The sequence below is a fragment of the Oncorhynchus gorbuscha genome, linkage group LG09 (assembly GCF_021184085.1).
Source record: "Oncorhynchus gorbuscha isolate QuinsamMale2020 ecotype Even-year linkage group LG09, OgorEven_v1.0, whole genome shotgun sequence".
Lineage (NCBI taxonomy): Eukaryota > Metazoa > Chordata > Actinopteri > Salmoniformes > Salmonidae > Oncorhynchus > Oncorhynchus gorbuscha.
In genome coordinates, this window is record NC_060181.1 from 49,440,373 (window position 1) to 49,464,891 (window position 24,519).

Here is a 24,519-nt window from a genome sequence, read left to right on the forward strand (position 1 = left end):
CCCCCTCAGCCCTGCTACCTCCTCACACAACTTTTCCAGTGTTGCATGGATTCCAGCCAGAGCATCTACCTCAATGGTAAGTAAATCACCTGTGTCTGTAGATTAATGTTTTTTTTGAGGGGGGGTTAAAGTTATTTTGTGAGGTGGTCGCATCTTTCCATGAAGGAGTATGTTGTTCCTCCATAGCGTAAAGCTGTTGGTACTCGTCAATTTCCCTCAGGATCTCCTTAGTATCCAGATTATCAGGAGAGCATCCCTGGTCATCTCTACTGCCTCTGATCTTGCGGACTCACTAAACACATGCTTCATTTGTAAATGACCTCGGAGTGTGTACTCCCTAGCTATCCGTAAATTAAAACAATGTGCTATCTGTTTTGTTTATTAAAAGGAACTTGAAATTATTACTTTTGATACTTAAGTATATTTTAGCAATTACATTTACTTTTGATAAGTATATTTAACCAAATAGTTAGATTTTTACTCAAGTAGTATGTTCCTTTAGTCATTTTCTATTAAGGTATCTTTACTTTTAATAAAGTATGACAATTGTGTACATTTTCCACAAATGGTGCTAATTATTAAATGTGCATGTTAATTGAAAGACGTTAGTCAGTAAACCATGTTTTACACGTTTCTGCGCTAACCTGGCTAGTTTCTTAAACACAGTCCACCTTGGGATCCCAAGGATTGCAGGTTTTGGTGTTTGCCTTAACACTACACAGCTGATACAACGCCTGATGATTAGTTTATTATTTGAATCAGTTGTGTAGTGTTATGGCACTCCTTGGGGTCCCAAGGACCGAGTTTGGGAAACCCTGATCTAGACACATAATAGCTGATGAACGCTCAACTCCGTTCTCTTAAATCGAGGCGAATGTTTGCTAGTAAAATGTATCAAAACTCAACTCCGCCTCGATAAGACAACGGAGTTGAGCGTTCCTCAGCTAGCCCAATAATATACTATTTAACACACCGACAGCGTCATTGCCCAAAATAGTATGCTGCATCATCTGGATATGTAACACCTGTGTCTGTAGATGAATGTTTTTTTTGGGGGGGGGGGGGTTAAAGTTATTTTGTGAGGTGGTCGCATCTTTCCATGAAGGAGTATGTTGTTCCTCCATAGCGTAAAGCTGTTGGTACTCGTCGATTTCCCTCAGGATCTCCTTAGTATCCAGATTGGCTCTTTACTGCAACCAGTTGTTTTACGAAAAGATAACAATGAGTCTTTCCTACGACGACGACAGGTGTCTGTAGTACAGCCAACCAGCACTCGCGGAATCCACACAAAAAAAGGTATTTCTACTGCATCTTGCCTATGCCGCACGCCATCGCTCATCCATATATTTATATGTACATATTATATTCCTCCCTTTACATTTGTGTGTATAAGGTAGTTGTTGTGAATTTGTTAGATTACTTGTTAGATGTTACTGCATAGTCGGAACTATAAGCACAAGCATTTTGCTACACTCGCATTAACATCTGCTAACCATGTGTATGTGACCAATTACATTTGATTTGATAAGGAGCATTGGTGGCAAATCTGATGGCTGAATGGTAAAGAGCATCTAGCCGCTCGAGAGCACCTTTACCTGCCGATCTATAAATTACGTCTCTGTAATCTAGCATGGGTAGGATGGTCATCTGAATCAGGGTTAGTTTGGCAGCTGGGGTGAAAGAGGAGCGATTACGATAGAGGAAACCAAGTTTAGATTTAACCTTATTCTGCAGCTTTGATATGTGCTGAGAGAAGGACAGTGCACCGTCTAGCCATACTCCCAAGTACTTGTATGAGGTGACTACCTCAAGCGATAAACCCGCAGAGGTAGTAATCACACCGGTAGGAAGAGGAGCATTCTTCTTACCAAACCACATAACCTTTGTTTTGGAGGTGTTCAGAACAAGGTTAAGGGCCTAGAAAGCTTTGTTGTAGAACGTTTAACACAAAATCCGGGAAGGAGCCAGCTGAGTATAAGACTATCATCTGCATATAAATGGATGAGAGAGCTTCCTACTGCTTGAGCTATATTGTTGATGTAAATTGAGAAGAGCGTGGGGCCTAGGATTGAGGCATGGTGACAAGCAGTGGCGGAGACGGCAGATGTTCTGAATTTATACACTGCACTCTTTGAGAGAGGTAGGTAGCAAAACAGGCCAAGGACCCTCAGAGTCACCATTACTCCTTAGCCGGCTCACAAGAATGGAATAGTCTACAGTATCAAAAGCTTTGGTCAAGTCAATAAAAATATCAGCACAACATTGCTTAGTCAGGGGCATTTAGGACCTTTAAGGTTGCCATGACACATCCATAACCTGAGTGGGAAACCAGATTGCATACCAGAGAAAATACTATAGACATCAAGAAAGCCAATCAGTTGATATTTGACAAGTTTTTCCATCAGTTGATATTTGACAAGTTTTTCCAACACTTTTGATAAACAGGGCAAAATAGAAATTGGCCTATAACAGTTAGGATCAGCTTGATCTCCCACTTTAAATAAAGCATGCACAGTGGTTGCCTTCCAAGCAATGGGAACCTCCCTAAAGAGTATGTTTGGGGTACAAATCATTACAATCCAGATAGAAAATATTTACACAAGAAGCAAACTAATATCACACAGTCAAACTTTCAGTCATTTAGTAAGTTCCCCATTCTGCAGGTTAAAAAGGTCAGAGATAGGCTTGGTGATGATAGGGGCAGCAACCTTAAAGAAGAAAGGGTCTAAACAATCTGACCCAGATGTTTTTTGGGGGTCAAGTTTAAGGAGCTCCTTTAGCACCTCGGACTCAGTGACCACCTGCAGGGAGAAACTTTGTAGTGGGGCAGGGAAAAAAGAGGGAAGAGCATCGGGGCTAGTCACATGAGAAGGGGTAGGAGATGAGGAAATGTTGGACAGGCAAGGAGGCATGGCTGTGTCAAATAGGAATCCTGACTTAATGAAGTGGTTTTTAAAGAGCTTATCCATGTGGTCCTTGTCAGTAACAACCATGGGCAGCTGTGAGGAGGGTTTATTCTCCAGGTCTTTAACCGTTTTCCAGAACTTCTTAGGGTTAGACCCACAAAGAGAGAATGGCTTCTTAAAGTAACTCACTTTGGCTTTCCGGATAGTGCACTTATAGATCACGGTCGATCCAGGGGCTGAACCCGTTTTTAAATTCTCATTATCTTTATGGGGCATGTTTGTTAACAATACAACTGAAAATGTGTGTCTTTGACAGAAGGGATCAAGCTAATTCTATACCATTTTACAGAGGCCAGGTCACGAAGGAAGGCTTGCTCATTAAAGATTTTTAGCAGGTGTCTATGACAAATAAGGACAGGTCGTTTCACTGAGCAGCCATTACAAACACAGGCTGTAAAATAGTGATCACTAAGGTCATTACAGAAAACACCAGACTGATACCCATCAGGATTATTTGTGAGGATAACATCAAGGAGAGTAGCCTTTTCTGGGTGTTTGGTGTCATACCTTGTGGGATTGGTGATAATCTGAGAAAGATTTATGGAATCCCATTGCTTTAGGACCTGGTCAGGTGGTTTAAGCATGTCTCAGTTTAGGTCACCTAGCAGGACAAATTCAGACTTTAGTGTAAGGGGCCAGGAGAGAGCTTAGGGCATTTAGGGTACAGGCCGGTGCTGTTGGTGGACGATAACACCCAGCAATAGTCAACAAAGAGCTATTTGAAAGTTTAATGCTTATAACCAGCAAATCAAATTGTTTGGGGACAGACTTGGTCGAGACAACCAAGCACTGAGGTTGTACCTTGGTAAAGATTGCCACTCCACCAGCTTTGGGAGATCTGTCTTGCTGAAAAAGGTTATAACCAGAAAGGTTAAGATCAGTGTTCAAAAAACGATTTCTTAACCACGTCTCAGTAATGACCAACACATCTGGATTGGAGCTGTGAACCCACACTTTCAATTGATCCATTTTAAGCTTCTAGTGTTAATGTGCAGAAAACCCAGGCTTTTACGAGAGCAGAAATCAGTGAAGCAGATATCCGAGCACAAGTTATAATTGGGGCTAGAAAACAGTAGATGGGTGTACATGCACATTTCCAGATATCATCAGCATTAATACAATCAGGGCACTGCAGAGAACAGGGAAAGCTCTGCAGTGCTGATTTGTGACATTTGAATGTGCATTAGATGGCAACAAGATCATATTGTACAGCAACATTTTATCAGGTAACATGAATAAAAAAACGGCAAAAAGTGGTTAGAATAAACACTCTGTCCCACAGTTGGGTAAACAAGCAAGTTCATAGTTAACAAAGCATGCAGGAGTCATGAGGAAAATACCATAAAGCACAATAAAAAAATATAGTAACTTGGGACTAGCCATTGTAAGTTCAGTGTTACTGCGACACAATATACAGCATCTTTTTAAAGTTGCAATTAATACACACACGAAAAACATTGTTGACCATTTAGGCTTTAACATTTTATGACATAAAATCTTACAGAAATACGTAGTTCTTTGTAGGATAAGAAGTCAAAGATATCGATAATTGTGCTCATTATAGCCCTAATTATTCCTTTACGAAGTATACAGGACGGGACTTTTATTCTGAAGAATTCCAAAAACCGTGACCCGGAAGTAGTTAGTTATTCTTAGATGTTTCACAGCAGTGTTGTCTAGGTTTTGGGTAGCTTCTCCAATAACCAAATTTAACGGCGGCAAGTGGCGCTGGTTAGTACATTTCACTCGTATCGTAATGTAATATTTACAACACTTATTTGTTCTCATAACATATCTTTTTGGGAGCATTTTGCTAGCTATTTTAGCTACTTGTCGTGATACATTTGCTACGCTGCTAATTAGCAAGCTAGCTGCAATATGACTAACTAGCGCATCATCACTTCGTATGACATTGTGCATTGAATGCTCTTCTAACCAGTGGTGTAAAGTACCTAAGTTAAATTACTTTAAAGTACTACTTAAATCGTTTGGCTGGTATCTGTACTTTTTAGATTCGACACATTTTACGACCCTACATTCCTTTAAAAAAGAAGCATTTTTTTTACTCGATACATTTCCCTGACACCCATTCGTTACATTTGGAATGCTTAGTAGAACAGAGAAATCGTCAAAATCACACTTATCAGGAAAGCATCCCTGGTCATCTCTACTGCCTCTGATCTTGCGGTATCACTAAACACATGCTTCGTTTGTAAATGACCTCGGAGTGTGTCCCTAGCTATCCGTAAATTAAAACAATGTGCTATCTGTTTTGTTTATTAAAAGGAACTTGAAATTATTACTTTTGATAATTATATTTTAGCAATTACATTTACTTTTGATAAGTATATTTAACCAAATAGTTCGTTTTTTACTCAAATAGTATGTTCCTTTAGTCATTTTCTATTAAGGTATCTTTACTTTTAATAAAGTATGACAATTGTGTACCTTTTCCACAAATGGTGCTAATTATTAAATGTGCATGTTAATTGAAAGACGTTAGTCAGTAAACCATGTTTTACACGTTTCTGCGCTAACCTGGCTAGTTTCCTAAACACGGTCCACCTTGGGATCCCAAGTGTTATGGCACTCCTTGGGGTCCCGAGGACCGAGTTTGGGAAACCCTGATCTAGACACATAATAGCTGATGAACGCTCTACTCCCTCCTCTTAAATCGAGGCGAATGTTTGCTAGTAAAATGTATCAAAACTCAACTCCGCCTCGATAAGACAACGGAGTTGAGCGTTCCTCAGCTCGCCCAATAATATACTATTTAACACACCGACAGCATCATCTGGATATGTATGTAACAAAAGTTCAACATTCACCTTCTGCTACCATTTCTGTGAAGCCTTCCACGCATACAGTTTGACGCATACGGAAACGTTTCATTGGAAATTAGTGTAATTCATGTGTACCAAAATGCAATGACGCTGTAGGATGCGTTCGAAGTGCAACCCTATAAAGGTGTGTACTAATTTAACCTTTCATTTTTGGAAAATTATTTCCTGCTTATATATAACATACATATAACATATTTTTTCCCAAACCGTATCGGGGCACCCAACAAAACTCCCCCGGCCAGAAGTTACTATCATTAATAGGCGCTAAAAGCTTCTATGAATGGGCTAACCTGAGGCAAGGAGCATATGTGGTGGTTAGTGGCTCAGTACTGATGGTCAGTGATGGGTATGTACCATTTGTTTTCTCCTCAGATGGGAATCTAACAAGTCAGAGCTTTGGAGAAGTAATCATGGCCACCCAGCCCTCACAGACTCCATCCTTACGCTTTGGCCAGGTGGTCATAGGACCTCCTGGCTCAGGTAAAACCACATACTGCCGGGGGATGCAGGAGTTCTTGAGTCACTTGGGACGGAAGGTAGTTGTGGTGAACATGGACCCTGCAAATGAAGGGCTCCCATACCCCTGTGCCGTGGATATTTCAGAGCTGGTCACCCTAGATGACGTGATGGAGGGTTTGAAGCTGGGGCCCAATGGTGGACTCCTGTACTGCATGGAGTACCTGGAGGCCAATCTGGACTGGCTGGAAACCAAGTTAGAGGAACATAGCGACTGTTACTTTCTGTTTGACTGTCCGGGTCAGGTGGAGCTGTACACCCACCAGAACTCAGTGAAAAACATATTTGCTCAGCTGGCCAAGTGGAACTTCAGGGTGAGATGGTTCAGGATTCTAAGATGTTTGTGCCCATTGGTGCTGGAATGTTGTGATTCCTAGTATGAATGATTCCCCAAAATAAACACTGTGTAGTATGTCAATACATGCATGACACATTCAGTATCATTTAGGCTAACTTAAGAAATGTATTGTTTTCCACATTGATGGAGAATTTGGGGCTTTGACAAGTAGGCCTAGCTATTTGTATCGGGTGTTTATGGGCATGTGCTTTATTAGTATTGAGTCATAGTGTCTGTAGGTTGTGCTCAAATCACTGAGTGAGTTCTATTAACCTGAGCAGCGGTGCACCAGTCAATGACTCGTGACATTAACGGTCAAAATCAGTCAGGGAGGAGCTCCCTTCTCAAATCACACAGTGTGGTGCATTGTCCAGAAACGCATCTCTTTCCATGAAATATATGTTCGAATTTTCAAACAAGTTTTTATTGGGAAGGCAGATAGTGTTTTTATTAAAAGCAATCACTTTTGCTTTTAATAAAAGTAGAAGCATACTCATTACTCCACATGCTTAATCTAGCCTAGGCTTTGAACAGGGCACCTGGCTCACGCCCGGGGGGGCAGCCTGTTTCCAAAACAAATGCATTCGCTTTTCACCCTGTGCGAAAACACCCCACCGGGATAACCTGGGCCAGTTAGTTGAATCCCTGCACTGTCTCACTAACACTCCCTCTTTAATTACTCTCAGCTGACTGCAGTGCACCTTGTGGACTCTCATTACTGCGCTGACCCAGCTAAGTTTATCTCAGTGCTGTGCACCTCCCTCTCCACTATGCTGCACGTGGAGCTACCCCACGTCAACGTCCTCTCCAAGATGGACCTCATCGAGCAGTACGGCAAACTGGGTGAGATGAGATATCCTGGGTGATTATGAATATGGGCTTTGTATGGCTATATTCCCTCAGTTTCCCTCAAGTGTTTGATTTGACAGTTTGTCTTTAGCTGTGAAACTTGTTTCATTTTTGCACTTACTCTGTCTCTGGAATAGCCTTCAACCTGGACTTCTACACAGATGTTATGGACCTGACATATCTGCTGGATCACTTGGCTGCTGACCCTTTCTTTAGGAAGTTCCTCAAACTAAATGAGAAACTTGCAGGGGTCATACAAGACTATGGCCTTGTCTCTTTTGTGCCTCTCAATGTGCAGGTGAGACTCTGCTACTACCTTTAGACGTTCACTGGTTCTGCTGTTTCTGGGTCATATTTATTACGGGACATGAAGTTCAGTACCTCCCTGTTTCAGATATTTTTCTTCTGCTTTGTGTCTACTAGTGAACACAACCACAATACTTTGTCAAAACTCATAATAAATACTGGTCCATTTTAGAAGGTGGGGTAAGGTTAAAACACTAGTCTCAACCACTAGTCTCAACCTGGAGGATGACATTTTTTGCCACTTAACCACTGACATCCTGCACTGTGCTCTATCTCCAGGACAGGGAGAGCATGACTCAGGTCCTGCGGACTGTTGACAAGGCCAACGGCTACTGCTTCGGCAACCTGGAGGAGAGGAACCTGCAAGCAATGATGTCAGCCGCTGTGGGAGCAGACTTCCAGTTCACCGCGTATCCTTTACTCACAGCTGCTATATTGATTTATGTGTTTGTTATTAAACCAGTCTATTCCACATGCTCAACCTATGAAACAAAGCCATTTTAAATGTAAAAAATGTTAAAGGCCAGGTTCAGACCAAAACTAGATTTTCCTGTGTGGTATTTATAAATAGATATACAGTACCAGTAAAAAGTTTGGACACCTACTCATTCAAGGGTTTTTCTTTATTTTGACTATTTTCTGCATTGTAGAATAATAGTGAAGACATCAACACTATGAAATAACACCATGTGGAATCATGTAGTAGCCAAAAAAAGTGTTAAACAAATCAATATCTTTCCTATTTGAGATTCTTCAAAGTAGCCACCTTGATAACAGCTTTGCATACTCTTGGTATTCTCTCAAACAGCTTCAAAATTTGAGATTTTGGTTCCAACTGCCTTGTCTTTGTGATGGAATAGGAGGTATGATGGTGTGGGGGTGCTTTGCTGGTGACACAGTCAGTGATTTATTTAGAATTCAAGGCACACTTAACCAGCATGGCTAGCACAGCATTCTGCAGCAATATGCCATCCCATCTGGTTTGCGCTCAGTGGGACTACCATTTGTTTTTCAATAGGACAATGACCCAAAAAACGCAACTCCAGGCTGTGTAAGGACTACTTGATCAAGAAGGAGAGTGATGGAGTGTTGCATCAGATGATCTGGCCTCCACAATCACCTGACCTCAACCCAATTGAGATGGTTTGGGATGAGTTGGACCGCAGAGTGAAGGAAAAGCAGCCAACAAGTGTTCCTCCTTATGTGGGAACTCCTTCAACACTGTTGGAAAAGCATTCCCCAAGAAGCTGGTTGAGAGAATGCTAAGACTGTGCAAAGGGTGGCTACGTTAAATATTTTGATTTGTTAAACACTTTTTTGGTTACTACATGATTCCATATGTGTTCTTTCATAGTTTTGATGTCTTCACTATTATTCTACAATGTAGAAAATAGTTAAAGTAAAGAAACTCTTTGTAGGTGTGTCCAAACTTTTTTTGACTGGTACTGTGTCGTGTCTTTGGCATCATTAAAGGTGAAGACTGTTATTTTATTCAATTCTCAGTAATTATTATTACCTGATTAAACTAATCTTGTAAATTTAATTAACAAGGATGTCGGTGCTATCTGCACGAACCCAGCCTAAACCATGAATCATCCATACACCAGTTGGCTTAATCATGTATTTATTAACTAACTAAATAATCACAGAAATGCATAAACAAACAAACAATAGATATTGGTTACTAACAAGGATAGGAAAGTCCCTATTGAGCTAAGCAAAAACAGTTTGGTTATAACACAATAGATTCAGAGAAGAGAATGGGTTTTGGGAAGGAAGGCGAAGGAACATTGGTCTTTATCGGGCCTGGGAAGCTATTCTCACATAAATACATATGCTACTAACGATCGTTCATTCGGAAAAGCAATGCATTGTATTTACATGAAGTTGATTATGGTTTGTCCTGTCCTTTGTGGAATCTTGTTTTGTGGTCAAGTGGTCTGAGAGGTTCATCTCACTCTGGAAATTCGTCCATGTCGGTCAGTGTTCTCGTACTAGATTTGTGCATATGTTCAGCTGCAGTCTGATATATGCTGGTTTAGTATGCACTTCTTTAGGTGATCAATAGTTCAGAGTTCATACCATTTCATGTGTGTTGCAAGCTCTCATGTTTCCTGGCCTGTAGGGTTGAAATTAAAATGCGCCCTTTTTAAACATGAGGACAAATCCTCCCATTATTTGGAACTCCGGTGACTTTGGGTAACGGGCTTTTATAGAAATGTAGAAAAGGGGTTCATCATTTCCAACCAATGCCTATTCACTTGGGCGTGGCTCCTGCCTTAGTTAAACTTGAAAGGGAAGATGATTTTCTCATTTTAAAAGTTAACAACATATTACATCATTTTGCAAATAGTTTCATCTTTACTCATTCATTTTATACAATAATTAGATGCAAACCTCATAACTGAGGCACCTGTATAAACAGAGTTAGGGTAGTGTGGCTATATATTGCCTTTCATAAGGTCACAAATATTAAACAAAACGGACCGGGTCATAGCTGGCTTCACCGACCGTTTACACATTTACCAAAATATGGATATTGTTCAGTTCTCCAATTCTGTGATGTTGTAGAAGTTCCTTTGTTCTACTGTGAAACTCTCTCCATACTGCATGGCCAGGGAGAGTCTCCATATGGAATTTATGACGTGGGGGTTAAGTTGTAAAACTCCCCCTCCCCTCCTAACAGGAGAGGGGGTTGTTCACATCTCTGCTAGCCAATTCACTAAAATAGTTCTGGTCCATTTAAAGGTGCAAGATTTTTTATTTATTTATTTTATTTGACGTTTATTTAACTAGGCAAGTCAGTTAAGAACATGTTCTTATTTTCAATGACTGTCTAGGAACGGTGGGTTAACTGCCTTGTTCAGGGGCAGAACGACAGATTTTCACCTTGTCAGCTCGGGGGATCCAATCTTGCAACCTTACAGTTAACTAGTCCAACGCAATAACGACCTGCCTCTCTCGTTGCACTCCACAAGGAGACTGCCTGTTACGCGAATGCAGTAAGCCAGGGTAAGTTGCTAGCTAGCATAAACATATCTTATAAAAAACAATCAATCATAATCACTAGTAAACTACACATGGTTGATGATATTACTAGATATTATCTAGCGTGTCCTGCGTTGCATATAATCTGACTGAGCATACAAGTATCTGACTGAGCAGTGGTAGGCAGAAGCAGGAGCGTAAACATTCATTCAAACAGCACTTTCGTATGTTTTGCCAGCAGCTCTTTGTTGTGCGTCAAGCATTGCACTGTTTATGACTTCAAGCCTATCAACTCCCGAGATGAGGCTGGTGTAACAGAAGTGAAATGGCTAACTAGTTAGCGCGCGCTAACTAGAGGGACGGAAGCTATACTATTTCACTGGCAATACTAAAGTGCCTAAAAGAACATCCAATAGTCAAAGGTTAATTAAATACAAATGGTATAGAGGGAAATAGTCCTATAATAACTACAACCTAAAACTTCTTAACTGGGAATATTGAAGACTCATGTTAAAAGGAACCACCAGCTTTCATATGTTCTCGTGTTCTGAGCAAGGAACTTAAACGTTAGCTTTCTTATATAGCACATATTGCACTTTTACCTTCTCCAACACTTTGTTTTTGCATTATTTAAACCAAATTGAACGTGTTTCATTATTTACTTGAGGATAAATTGATTTTATTGATGTATTATATTACGTTAAAATAAGTGTGCATTCAGTATTGTTGTAATTGTCATTATTACAAATAAAAATACAAATCGGCCAATTAATCGGTATCTGCTTTTTTGGTCCTCCAATAATCGGTACTGGCGTTGAAAAATAATAATCGGTCGACCTCTAGTTTTGACCATGATAGTTTGTTGGTGATGTGGACACCAAGGAACTTAAAGCTCTCAACCTGCTCCACTACAGCCCCTTCGATGAGAATGGGGGCGTGCTCTGTCCTCCTCTTCCTGTTGTCCACAATCATCTCCTTTGTCTTGATCGCGTTGAGGGAGAGGTTGTTGTCCTGGCACCACACGGCCAGGTCTCATCCTGTAGGGAGGAGGTCAGTCTCATCGTTGTCGGTGATCAGGCCTACCACTGTTGTGTCATCGGCAAACTTGAGTGAACAGGCAGTACAGGAGGGGACTGAGCACGCACCCCTGAGGGGCCCTTGTGTTGAGGATAAGCATGGTGTATGTGTTGTTACCTACCCTTACCACCTGGGGGCGGCCTGTCAGGAAGTCAGGAATCCAGTTGCAGAGGGAGGTGTTTAGTCCCAGGGTCCTTAGCTTAGTGATGAGCTTTGGTGTTGAACGCTGAGCTGTAGTCAATGAATAGCATTCTCACATACAGTGGCAAGAAAAAGTATGTGAACCCTTTGGAAATACATGGATTTCTGCATAAATTGGTCATCAAATTTGATCTGATCTTCATCTAGGTCACAACAATAGACCAACAGTCTGCTTAAACTAATAACACACAAACAACTATATGTTTTTATTGAACACACCGTGTAAACATTCACAGTGCAAGGTTGATAAAGTATGTGAACACTTGGATTTAATAACTGGTTGACCCTCCTTTGGCAGCAATAACCTCTTCTGTATTTGCGGATCAGACCTGCACAATGGTCTGTTTCAGTTCAGCAATATTCTTGTGATGTCTGGTGTGAACTGTTCTCTTGAGGTCAGGGCTCTGCCTGGGCCACTCCAGAAGTTGTATTTTCTTCTGTTGAAGCCAGTTTGTTGTTGATTTACTTCTGTGTTTTGGGTTGTTGTCCTGTTGTATCACTTAACTTCTGTTGAGCTTCAATTGGTGGACAGAAAGCCTAACAGTCTCCTGCAAAATGTCTTGATAAACTTGGGAATTCATTTTTCCGTCGACGATAGCAAGCTGTCCAGGCACTCAGGCAGTAAAGCAACCCCGCCACCATACTTTACAGTTGGGATGAGGTTTTGATGTTGGTGTGCTGTGCCTTTTTTTTCCTCACATAGTGTTGTGTGTTTCTTCCAAACAACTCAAATGTATTTTCATCTGTCCACAGAATATTGAACATCATTATTGTTTAGTGTTTTACGTATCGTAGTATCGTCAACAGAGATGTTAGCATGTTCCAGAGCATGTTAGCATATTTCTGTAAGTCTTTAGCTGATACTTCTTTACCTCATTGAGTGTTCTGTGCTGTGCTCTTGCAGTCATCTTTGCAGGGCGGCCACTCCTAGGGAGAGTAGCAACAGTGCTAAACCTTTTCCATTTATAGACAATTTGTCTTTCCGTGGACTGATGAACATCAAGGCTTTTAGAGATCATTTTCTAACCCTTTCCAGGTTTATGCATGTCAACAATTCTCAATCTTAGGTCTTCTCTTTTGTTCGAGGCATGGTTCACGTCAGGCAATGCTTCTTGTGAAAAGCAAACTCAAATTTTGAGAGTGTTTTCTGTGAATGTTTAAATGATGTATTCAATATAGACAAGAAAAATATAATACTTTTTGTGTTATTATTTTAAGCACACTGAGTTTGTCTATTGATGTGACTTAGATGAAGATCAGATCAAATTTGATGACAAATTTATGCAGAAATCCAGGTAATTCCAAAGTGTTCACATACTTTTTCTTGCCACTAGGTGTTCCCTTTGTCCAGGTGGGAAAGGGCAGTGTGGAGTGCAATAGAGACTGCATCATCTGTGGATCTGTTGGGGTGGTATGCAAATTGGAGTGGGTCTAGCGTTTCTGGGATAATGGTGAGCCATGACCAGCCTTTCAAAGCACTTCATGGCTACAGATGTGAGTGCTACGGGTCGGTAGTCAATTTAGGCAGGTTACCTTAGTGTTCTTGGGCACAGGGACTATGGTGGTCTGCTTGAAACGTTGGTATTACAGACTCAGTCAGGGACAGGTTGAAGATGTCAGTGAAGACACTTGCCAGTTGGTCAGCGCATGCTCGGAGTACACATTCTGGTAATCTGTCTTGCCCTGAGGCCTTGTGAATGTTGACCTGTTTAAAGGTCTTACTCACATCGGCTACGGCGAGCGTGATCACTGTCGTCTGGAACAGCTGATTCTCTGATATATGTTTGTGTTACTTGCCTCGAAGCAAGCATAGAAGTAATTTAGCTTGTCTGGTATGGTCGTGTGACTGGGCAGCTCGCAGCTGTGCTTCCCTTTGTAGTCTGTAATAGTTTGCAAGCCCTGCCACATAAGACAAGCGTTGGAGCCGGTGTATTACGATTCAATCTTAGTCCTGTATTGACGCTTTTCCTGTTTGATCTTTCGTCGGAGCGCATAGTGGTTTTTCATATAAGCTTCCAGGTTAGACCCGCTCCTTGAAAGCGGCAATCCTACCCTTTAGCTAATTGTGGATGTTGCCTGAAATCGATGGCATACTTCTCAATGCCATCAATGTCATCGAAAGAATCCTGGAACATATTCCAGTCTGTGCTAGCAAAACAGTCCCGTAGCTTAGCATCTGCTTAATCTGACCACTTTTTTATTGACTGCGTCACCGGTGCTTTCTGCTTTAGTTTTTGCTTGTAAGCAGGAGGATAGAATTATGGTCAGATTTGCCAAATGGAGGGCGAGGGAGAGCTTTATACGCGTCTGTGTGGAGTAAAGGTGGTCAAGAGTTATTTTCCCTCTGATTGCACATTTAACCTGCTGATAGAAATGAGGTCAAACAGATTTAAATTTCTCTGGATTAAAGTCCCCGGCTACTAGGAGCGCGAGCTGCGCGTAAAACCCGCCCGCTGTACGTTCTTCATGTCGTCATTCAGCCTCGACTCGGTGAAACATAAGATATTAAAGTTTTAAATGTCCCATAGGTAGGATATACGTGCCCGTAGTTCGTCTATTATATTATCCAATTATTGGCTAATAGGACCGATGGTGAAGGCATATTACTCACTCGCCATCAGATCCTTCGAAGGCACCCAGATCTACATCCCTGATATTTCTGTCTCTTTCTCCTGTGAATGACGGGGATGAGGGCCTTGTCGGATGTCTGGAATAAATCCTTTGCGTCTGACTCGTTAAAGAAAAAATATTTTAGTACGGGGTGAGTAATCGCTGTCCTGATATCTGGAGGCTCTTTTCAGTCATAAAGAGACTGTGGTAGAAACATTATGTACAAAATAAGTTACAAATAACGTGAAAAAACACATAATAGCACAATTGGTTAGGGGACCGAGAATTGGTTAGGGGACCGGGAATTATCACTTAAATAGACCAACAAGAGTTCCAAACCCCTTTGCCAATAACAGCTAGTTTTCCATTTTCCCCTCCCCACTCAGACCATTCCCAGACTGTCCTAGCAAAATTCTTGCTTGAGAAATTGATCTTTGCTAAGAAGCTATTTTTGTTTGTTTTTATTTAAAATGGTCAAGAAGAATCTGTATGATACTTAATTGTTACCCAAAAATGATTTGATATTGAGATAAAAAAAACTGCTGCATTTCGACTTTTTTTTTTTTAAAGCAGTCTCAGCAAGTGGTGACAATTATTTGAGTTTGAATATTGTGTTCTGCTGTAAACAGATCTGCCTGTATAGTGCTGCTTAACATAGATGACTGGTCAACACTCCTAAGCATTTCACTGTTGGTCTACACCTGTTGTTTATGGTGCATGTGACGAGTAGCATTTTGATTAGATTTTCTTAAATTTGACCCCTAGAACTCTAGGAGTGCAAGAGAGGTATGTTGAAGATGGTGAAAAGACCGTGGAGGAGGAGGTGATGGATCTGTAAAACAACAGACACCCATCAATGGATGCTGCTGACTTCGATGTTGCTTGCACTGGACCAGCAAAGGACCGACAGTACAACATTTGTCCCGTGGAATTGGAGTGTCAAACGCACCAAATGCTATTCTTCTTTCACTCTTTGACTGAACACGTAAATAACTTTTATCTTGATATGGCTGCCTCTGGTTATATAGAGAGGAGAGAAGGGTGGAGAAAGGGTTAGAAGCATCAGTCTGCAAATAGAATCCAAATCAACTGCTTCTTACCACACAATCCAAGAATTGGATCAATCTGGGTTAAGAGTTTGAATTTATATATCCTTGGCTTTGTGGCTGGTTTATAATGCTAATGTTAGTACAGACTACAGTGTGTTGTTTAGTTGGATGCAAATGTTGATCTCTTATTCTGCCAGTGAAAAAGATGGACAAATCCAGGAGCTCTGGACTACAGATAATTATTTACATATTGAAATGAGAAATACCCTGGTGTGGGGCAGTTTGGTCAGCCCTTCAGTCTATAAGGTGTGTACATTGGGTATGAATCCCTTTGCAGATCAGCAAAATCAACTGTTAAACGTGTTTTTTACATTTCATGAATAAAGTTTGTGAAGAGTTGGTCTTACATGCATGTACAGATGTGCCCTTTTGTGTTTGTGTGGACCTATAGTGTATTAGGTGCAGACCAGCAGAGGGTGAGGTGGACTATCTCAAACTGAGCATCATCATCTCCCTATCTACCCCAGACCTGCGACACATTTAGATTAGGAAGAGGCAGAGAGGGAGAATTCAGAGTGGAGCTTTAGTCAGATCAGCAGCATAGGTACTGGTACCCTGATGCAGCAGTTCCCTTCATTTCTCTCCAGAATTTAATCAGGTAACTGTTGTTCTCCGTAGGTGGCAGCTGATAGCCAACAGAAAGAAGCTCGCAGGCGGATTAAAACAATAGACGTGTGCAAAACAGTAGGCAAGATTCCTAACCAAACCTGATTTAGATGCTCACTTTAACGATGTAAAATGATACACAGAAGTTTAAAATACACACACAAAATATACACTTATGTAAAATGATACACAGAGGTTTAAAATATATACACTTATATATATATTCCCTGTAAAACCAAGAACATTGGCAGTATATTGGCTGTCAAAACTAACCCTACTTAAAGAAACATCAATAAGTGCATCAATGACGTCTTCCCCACAGTGACTACATACATACCCCAACCAGAAGCCATGGATTACAGGCAACATCCGCACTGAGCTAAAGGGTATAGCTGCCGCTTTCAATGAGTGGGACTCTAACCCGGACTCTTATAAGAAATCCTGCTATGCCCTCCGACGAACCATCAAACGGGCAAAGAGTCAATACAGGACTAAGATTGAATTGTACTACGCTGGTTCTGACGCTCGTCGGATGTGGCAGGGCTTGCAAACTATTACGGACTATAAAGGGAAGCACAGCTGCGAACTGCCCAGTGACAAGCTAAATAACTTCTAAGCTCGCTTCGAGGCAAGCAACACTGAAGCATGCATGAGAGCATTAGCTGTTCCGGATGACTGTGTGATCACACTCTGTAGCCGATGTAATACCTTTATACAGGTCAACATTCACAAGACCGCAGGGCCAGACAGATCAACTGGTGTGTACTGATCAACTGGCAAGTGTCTTGACTGACATTTTCAACTTGTCCCTGATTGAGTCTGTAATACCAACATGTTTCAAGCAGACCACCATAGTCTCTGTGCCCAAAAATACCAAGATAACCTGCCTGAATGACTACCGACCCGTAGCACTCACGTCTGTAGCCATGAAGTGCTTTGAAAGGCTGGTCATGGCTCACAACACCATTATCCCAGAAACCCTAGACCCAGTCCAATTTGCATACCTCCCCCAACATTATGCAATCTCTATTGCACTCCACACTGCCCTTTCCCACCTGGACAAAAGAATCACCTGCGTGATAATGCTTTTCATTGACTATAGCTCAGCGTTCAAAACCATAGTGCCCTCCAAGCTCATCACTAAGTAAGGACCCTGGAACTAAACACCTCCCTCTGCAACTGGATCCTGGACTTCCTGACGGGCTGCCCCAGGTGGTAAGGGTAGGTAACAACACATCCACCACTCTGATCCGCAACATGGGGGCCCCTCAGGGGTGGGTGCTCAGTCTCCTCCTGTACTCCCTCTTGACCCATGACTGTATGGCCAAGCACCATCATTAAGTTTGCCGACGACAACAGTGGTAGGCCTGATCACCGACAACGATGAGACAGCCTATAGGGAGGAGGTCAAAGACCTGGCAGTGTGGTTCCAGGATAACAACCTCTCCCTCAACTTGATCAAGACAAAGGAGCTGATTGTGGACAACAGGAAAAGGAGGAACTTGCACGTCCCCATTCTCATCAGCGGGCTGTAGTGGAGCATGTTGAGAGCGTCAAGTTCCTTGGTGTCCACATCACCAACAAACTATCATGATCCAAACACACCAAGTCAGTTGTGAAGAGGGCACGACAACGCCTAATCCCCCTCAGGAGACTGAAAAGATTTGGCATGGGTCTTCAGATCCTCAAGTTATACAGCTGCACCATCGAGAGCATTCTGACTGGTTGGATGACCGCCTAGTATGGCAACTGCTTGCCGTCCGACCGCTAGGCACTAGAGGGTAGTGCATTTGGCCCAATACATCACTTGGGCCGAACTTCCTGCCATCCAGGACCTCTATACCAGGCGGTGTCAGAGGAGGGCCCTAAAAATTGTCAAAGACTCTAGCCACCCTAGTCATGGACTGTTCTCTCTGCTACCGCACGGTAAAGCAGTACCGGAGCGCCAAGTCTAGGTCCAAAAGGCTTCTTAACATCTTCTAACCCCAAGTCATAAGACTCCTGAAAAGCTCATCAAATTGATTCCCTGACTATTTGCATTGCCCCCATTTTTATGCTGCTGCTACTCTGTTTATTGTCCTTGCATAGTCACTTTACCTACATGTACATATTACCTTGATTAACCGATGCCCCGGCACATTGACATTGATTCTGTACCGGTGCCCTCTTCATATAGCCTCGCTACTGTTATATTAGTGTTGCTCCTTAATAGTTTTTTTTGTTTAAATTTCAGTTTATTTTAGTAAATTCTTCAACACTTTTTCTTAGCTGCATTCTTGGTTAAGAGTGTGTAAGTAAGCATTTCACTGTAAGGTTGTATTTGGTGCCTGTGACTAATAAAATTTGATTTGATTAAAAAACATGGCTGGTGAAGGAGACTGGGCCAAGCATAACTGGTCTAATGTGACATACCTTATTTACAGTATTATGTATACTGAACCAAACAATTTCAAAGATTTGACTGAGTTTACAATTCATATATGGAAATCAGTCAATTCAAATAAATCCATTAGGCCCTAATCTATGGATTTCACGTGACTGGGCAGGGGCGCAGCCATGGGTGGGCCTGCCCACACACTTGGGAGCCATGCCCACCCACTGGGAAGCCAGGCCCACTCACTGGAAAGCCAGGCTTAGCCAATCAGAATTTGTTTTTTTCCCCTCCACGAAGGGGCTTTATTACAGACATAAATACTCCTCAGTTGCATCAGCTCTCCGGGTGGCTGGTCTCAGACGATCCCCGTAATGGTGGTCCTGGGTTGGCGTGGTTACACTTGGTCTTCGGTTGTGAGGCCGGTTTAAGGTACTGCCAAATTCTCTAAAACGATGTTGGAGGTGGCTTATGGTAGAGAACTGTACATTAAATTATCTGGCAACAGCTCTGGTGGATATTCCTGCAGTCAGCATGCCAATTGCACGCTCCTTCAAAACTTGAGACATCTGTGGCATTGTGTTGTGACAACTGCACATTTTAGAGTGGCCTTTAATTGTCCTCAGCACAAAGAGCTCCCGTGTAATTACCATGCTGTTTAATCAGTTTCTTGATAGGCCACACCTGTGAAGTGGTGGATTATCTTGGCAAGGGAGAAATGTTAACAGGGATGTAAACAAATTTGTGCACAACATTTGAGAGAAATAAGCTTTTTGTGAATATGGAAAAATTCTGGGATAATTTATTTCAGCTCATGAAACCAACACTTTAAATGTTGCATTTATATTTTTGTTCCAAATAAATGCAGTATAAATAGGACATCTAGGCTATTGTATTTGTTTTTAAGTTCCTTTCTGACCAGGAGATGGCACCAGTGTATCCAAATCCCCTTCCCTAGATCCCTTAAGAAATTATACTCCAGCTTTTACAGGTGGCCAAAAAAAACTAAGTTGGGAGGGGTGAGGAAGCCACATTAAATGTGTTTCTGCACAACTGGCCCTGTGTCTGTTCTCTGGGATGGGAAGGCCCTGCATGTCTTCCAAAACAACTGTCCTTATGTATATACAGTATAGTGGCTTTGAGAGAACAGGGACAATTCTTTCCATCTCTCCTCCGAGACCGTTTGTCCTTAGTGAACGGTCCAAATCCTTCCAGGTTTTTCCGCTATAGTTCCCTGATATTAAAAATGCCCGTTCAATATTGATATTTAGCATGGACCTCCTAGATAGATGACTCTTCTATTATCAATTGGGGATGTAGGAGCTGACACAGTTGTTTCTAACATTGGAAATATTATGGCAGACTGTAGTACCTTGAAAGGCCGTATCCCGACTGCCATTATAACCAAATCAAATGTTATTTGTAACATGCGTCGAATACAACAGTGAAATGCTTACTTACAAGCCCTTAACCAACAATGGATTTTTTAGAAAAATACAACAAAAAGATAAATAAAAGTAACAAAAAATGAAGGACCAGCAGTAAAATAACAATAGTGAGGCTATATAGAGGGGGTACCGGTACAGAGTCAATGTGCAGGGGAACCGGTTAGTCGAGGTAATAAGTACATGTAGGTAGAGTTATAAAAGTGACTATGCAAAGATGATAACAGAGAGTAGCAGCAGCGTAACGGAGGGGAGGGGGGCAGTGTAAGTCGCTCTGGATAAGAGCGTCTGCTAAATGACGTAAATGTAAATAGTCTGGTTAGCCATTTGATTAGATGTGTAGGAGTCTTATGGCATGGGGGTAGAAGCTGTTTAGAAGCCTCTTGGACCTAGACCTGGCGCTCCCGTACCGCTTGCGGTGCGGTAGCAGAGAGGACAGTCGTTGACTAGGTTGGCTGGAGTCTTGACAATTTTTTTGGCCTTCCTCTGACACTGCCTGGTATAGAGGTCCTGGATGGCAGGAAGATTGGCCCCAGTGATGTACTGGGCCGTAAGCACTACCCTGTGTAGTGCCTTGTGGTCGGAGGCTGAGCAGTTGCCATGATGCAACCCGTCAGTATGCTTTCAATGGTGCAGCTGTAGAAACTTTTGAGGATCTGAGGACCCATGCCAAATCTTTTCAGTCTCCTGAGGGGGGATAGGTTTTTTAAAATATTTTTATTTATTTCACCTTTATTTAACCAGGTAGGCAAGTTGAGAACAAGTTCTCATTTACAATTGCGACCTGGCCAAGATAAAGCAAAGCAGTTCGTCAGATACAAATGACACAGAGTTACACATGGAGTAAAACAAACATACAGTCAATAATACAGTATAAACAAGTCTATATACAATGTGAGCAAATGAGGTGAGAAGGGAGGAAAAGGCAAAAAAGGCCATGGTGGCAAAGTAAATACAATATAGCAAGTAAAACACTGGAATGGTAGTTTTGCAATGGAAGAATGTGCAAAGTAGAAATAAAAATAATGGGGTGCAAAGGAGCAAAATAAATAAATTAATTAAATACAGTTGGGAAAGAGGTAGTTGTTTGGGCTAAATTATAGGTGGGCTATGTACAGGTGCAGTAATCTGTTTGGTCGTGCCCTCTTCACAACTGTCTTGGTGTGCTCGGACCATGTTAGTTTGTTGGTGATGTGGACGCCAAGGAACTTGAAGCTCTCAACCCGCTTCACTACAGCCCCGTCGATGATAATGGGGGCGTTCTCCTTTTCCTGTTGTCCACAATCATCTATTTTGTCTTGATCACGTTGAGGGAGAGGTTGTTGTCGTTGTACCACACGGTCAGGTCTCTGACCTCCTCCCTATAGGCCTACCACTGTTGTGTCATCGGCAAACTTAATGATGGTGTTGGAGTCGTGCCTGGCCATGCAGTCATGAGTGAACAGGGAGTACATGAGGGGACTGAGCACACACCCCCGAGGGTCCCCCATGTTGAGGATCAGCGTGGCGGATGTGTTGTTACCTACCCTTACCACCTGGGGGGCGGTCCGTCTGGAAGTCCAGGATCCAGTTGCAGAGGGAGGTGTTTAGTCCCAAGGTCCTTAGCTTAGTGATGAGCTTTGAAGGCACTATGGTGTTGAACGCTGAGCTGTAGTCAATGAATAGCATTCTCACGTAGGTGTTCCTTTTGTCCATGTGGGAAAGGGCAGTGTGGAGTGCAATGTAGACTGCATCATCTGTGGATATGTTGGAGCAGTGTGCAAATTGGAATCTAGGGTTTCTGGGATGATGGTGTTGATGTGAGCCATGGCCAGCCTTTCAAAGCACTTCATGGCTACAGATGTGAGCCTACAGGTCAGGTAATCATTTAGGCAGGTTACCTTAGTGTTCTTGGACACAGGGACTATGGTGGTCTGCTGGAAACATGTTGGCATTACAGACTCAGTCAGGGACAGGTTGAAAATGTCAGTGAAATCACTTGCCAGTTGGTCAGCGCATGCTCGGAGTACACGTCTAGGTAATCCATCTGGCCCTGCGGCCTTGTGAATGTTGACCTGTTTATAGGTCTTACTCACATCGGCTACGGAGAGCGTGATCACTGTCGTCCGGAACAGCTGATGCTCTCATGCATATTTCAGTGTTACTTACCTCGAAGTGAGCTTAGAAGTAATTTATCTCGTTTGGTATACAAATCTAGAAGATGTTTTATTGTCACATACACAGGATCAGCCACAGTAGTACGCCAACCCTGGAACAGATTAGGGTTAAGTGCCTTGCTCAAGGGCACATTGGCAGATTTAGTTTTAGAGTACTGGGCAAAGTACCATCATTCATGAAGAGTGTGTTGTCGATGTGCTCTTGTCTGTGAAAGGGTTACTGTTAAATTCCACACTCCTCAAAAAGGCTCATTGCTCCCCGTCCTCTGTCATCTCAGTGAGAGGAATGAGTCGGGCAACTGGCCGTATATATGTTCGGTTCTTTACCTGGATCTCCACTGATCTAACACGACCATCGGTCCCAGGCATGATATTAGTGATACAGCCCACCGGCCAGGAGGCTTGAGGCAGCTGAGGGTCTTGGCCAGTTTCCAGACTGGCCATTTCTCTCCACCATTTCCCTCTGTGTTGTAGGCTTGGTAGGTAATCCCGAATGATTCGGACCCAGAAATGGTCAGCCAAGATCTGGCTGTGTCGCCAACCGGCATCTGCCAACGAGGTTGGTAATCAGCATACATGACTTGAGGAAGTGATGCATCTCAGCTTCCCATCAAGAGCATATTCGGTGTAACGGGATCGGGGTCAGCGATGTCTGCAGAGAGATATCCCAAGGGGTTGGAGTTCAGTATCCCTTCCACCTCTATCAGGACGGTCCACAAGACCGTTTCAGTGACAGTTTGGTCCCCCAGGACGACTCTAAGGCCGTCTTTACAGATTTCTCTCGCTCCCAAGTTCCTCCAAAATGAGGAGCTCCTGGAGGGTTAAATTTGAATGAGATTTTTTGGTCCGTCAGATGATCCTGGAAGCATGGCTTAGAAGGCTTTCTCGAACAAGGCTTCTCTTGCCTTGAAGTTTGTGCCCCTGTCAGCCAGGATCCTGTAGGGTTTCCCCCGTCGGGAGATAAACCGCCGCAGGGCCATGAAGAAGGCTTCAGTATCTAAACTCTCCAGTAGGTCCAGGTGGACACATCTAGTTGTCAAACACTTGAATAGAATGCCCCAGTGCTTTTCTACTTGACGACTTCGCTTGGTCGTCAAGGGGCCAAAGCAATCTACTCCTGTTGACCAGAAGGGTGGTTTGAGGAGGCGCAGGTGAGCAGGGGGTACTGCCATTTTGGTCACAGTGGCTCCGGCCCGCCATCTCTGACATTCCACACAGGCGTATTGATGCATACGAATTGCTCCTCGTCCTCCAAGTATCCAGTACTTAGGCTGAGGCTACTAGCAGTTTCATAATGTTGGATCCCTCTTCGGGTTGCGTGAAGGATAAACCTAGGACTGCTGATGAGCTCACTGTGGCCTCATTGGGCCTGTCCCCTACTGTCCCAGACCCTCCATTGGTGGCAGCCGGAATTGGATGAGAGCCCTCCCATCTCCTGTTTGATGACTGGCCTGGCCCAGGCCATGGTCGAGAGGAACAATTTGCTGTGGTTGGTAATTGGCGGAAAGGCAAAGGAGTGATGCTTTGTCTAGATGAAGGAGGAATGCTAACTTGTGTCACTGGCATAGAGGGTGTTGGCGGAGCGGCCTGTCCCCCGTGCTCCGTGTTGGTTGTTGACCTTGGAGCCTCCGGGGACTGTGTGCCATGCTGTACCAGAGGAGCAGATTGGGAAAGAAAGGCAGACAGGTCAGGTCCATGTGGAAGGGTGGTCAGGTCAACTCCCTGTTCGTTCCTCTCCAGGAAGGATGAGACCATTCGTGCCTCCTCCAATTCCCTTCTTGCTCGGCGGTGCCGTCGCTGCTGTGCCAGGTCCTTGGCAATGAATCTCGTTCCTGTAGAGCTCTATGGGCCCGCACATCCAATAGGTGACATCGTTCGTCAGCCTGTCGTTCCTCCTCAATCTGACACTCAATTTCCTCCAACGCTAGTAGTTTCATCCTCTCTCGTATGACAGCGGTCTGTGAATCGCTGAGGGCTAGTGAATGGCGGCTGCCATGGCCACTTCCAAAGGGGTATCCACTGGTCGAACTCTCACTCTGTCTAGAGTGCCACGACAATTTCTCTTTAGTTAAGGGGTGAGCGGAGCCTGCTTCAGGAAGCTGGTCGACCTGTGCGGTTGGAGTTACCTCCTCCATAGGT

At 43.0% G+C, this 24,519-nt stretch overlaps 1 protein-coding gene across 1 annotated transcript; it reads left to right on the forward strand.

Moving 5' to 3' along the window:
• The first annotated feature begins 4,597 nt into the window (after nt 1-4,597).
• gpn2 (GPN-loop GTPase 2) lies at nt 4,598-16,158 on the forward strand. Its single transcript, XM_046362631.1, has 6 exons — nt 4,598-4,697; nt 6,182-6,639; nt 7,349-7,505; nt 7,649-7,809; nt 8,097-8,227; nt 15,459-16,158. Exons 2-6 carry the CDS (start codon nt 6,220-6,222, stop codon nt 15,529-15,531), a joined length of 942 nt encoding a protein of 313 aa, XP_046218587.1. The 5' UTR covers nt 4,598-4,697; nt 6,182-6,219; the 3' UTR covers nt 15,532-16,158.
• Nucleotides 16,159-24,519: the final 8,361 nt, after the last annotated feature.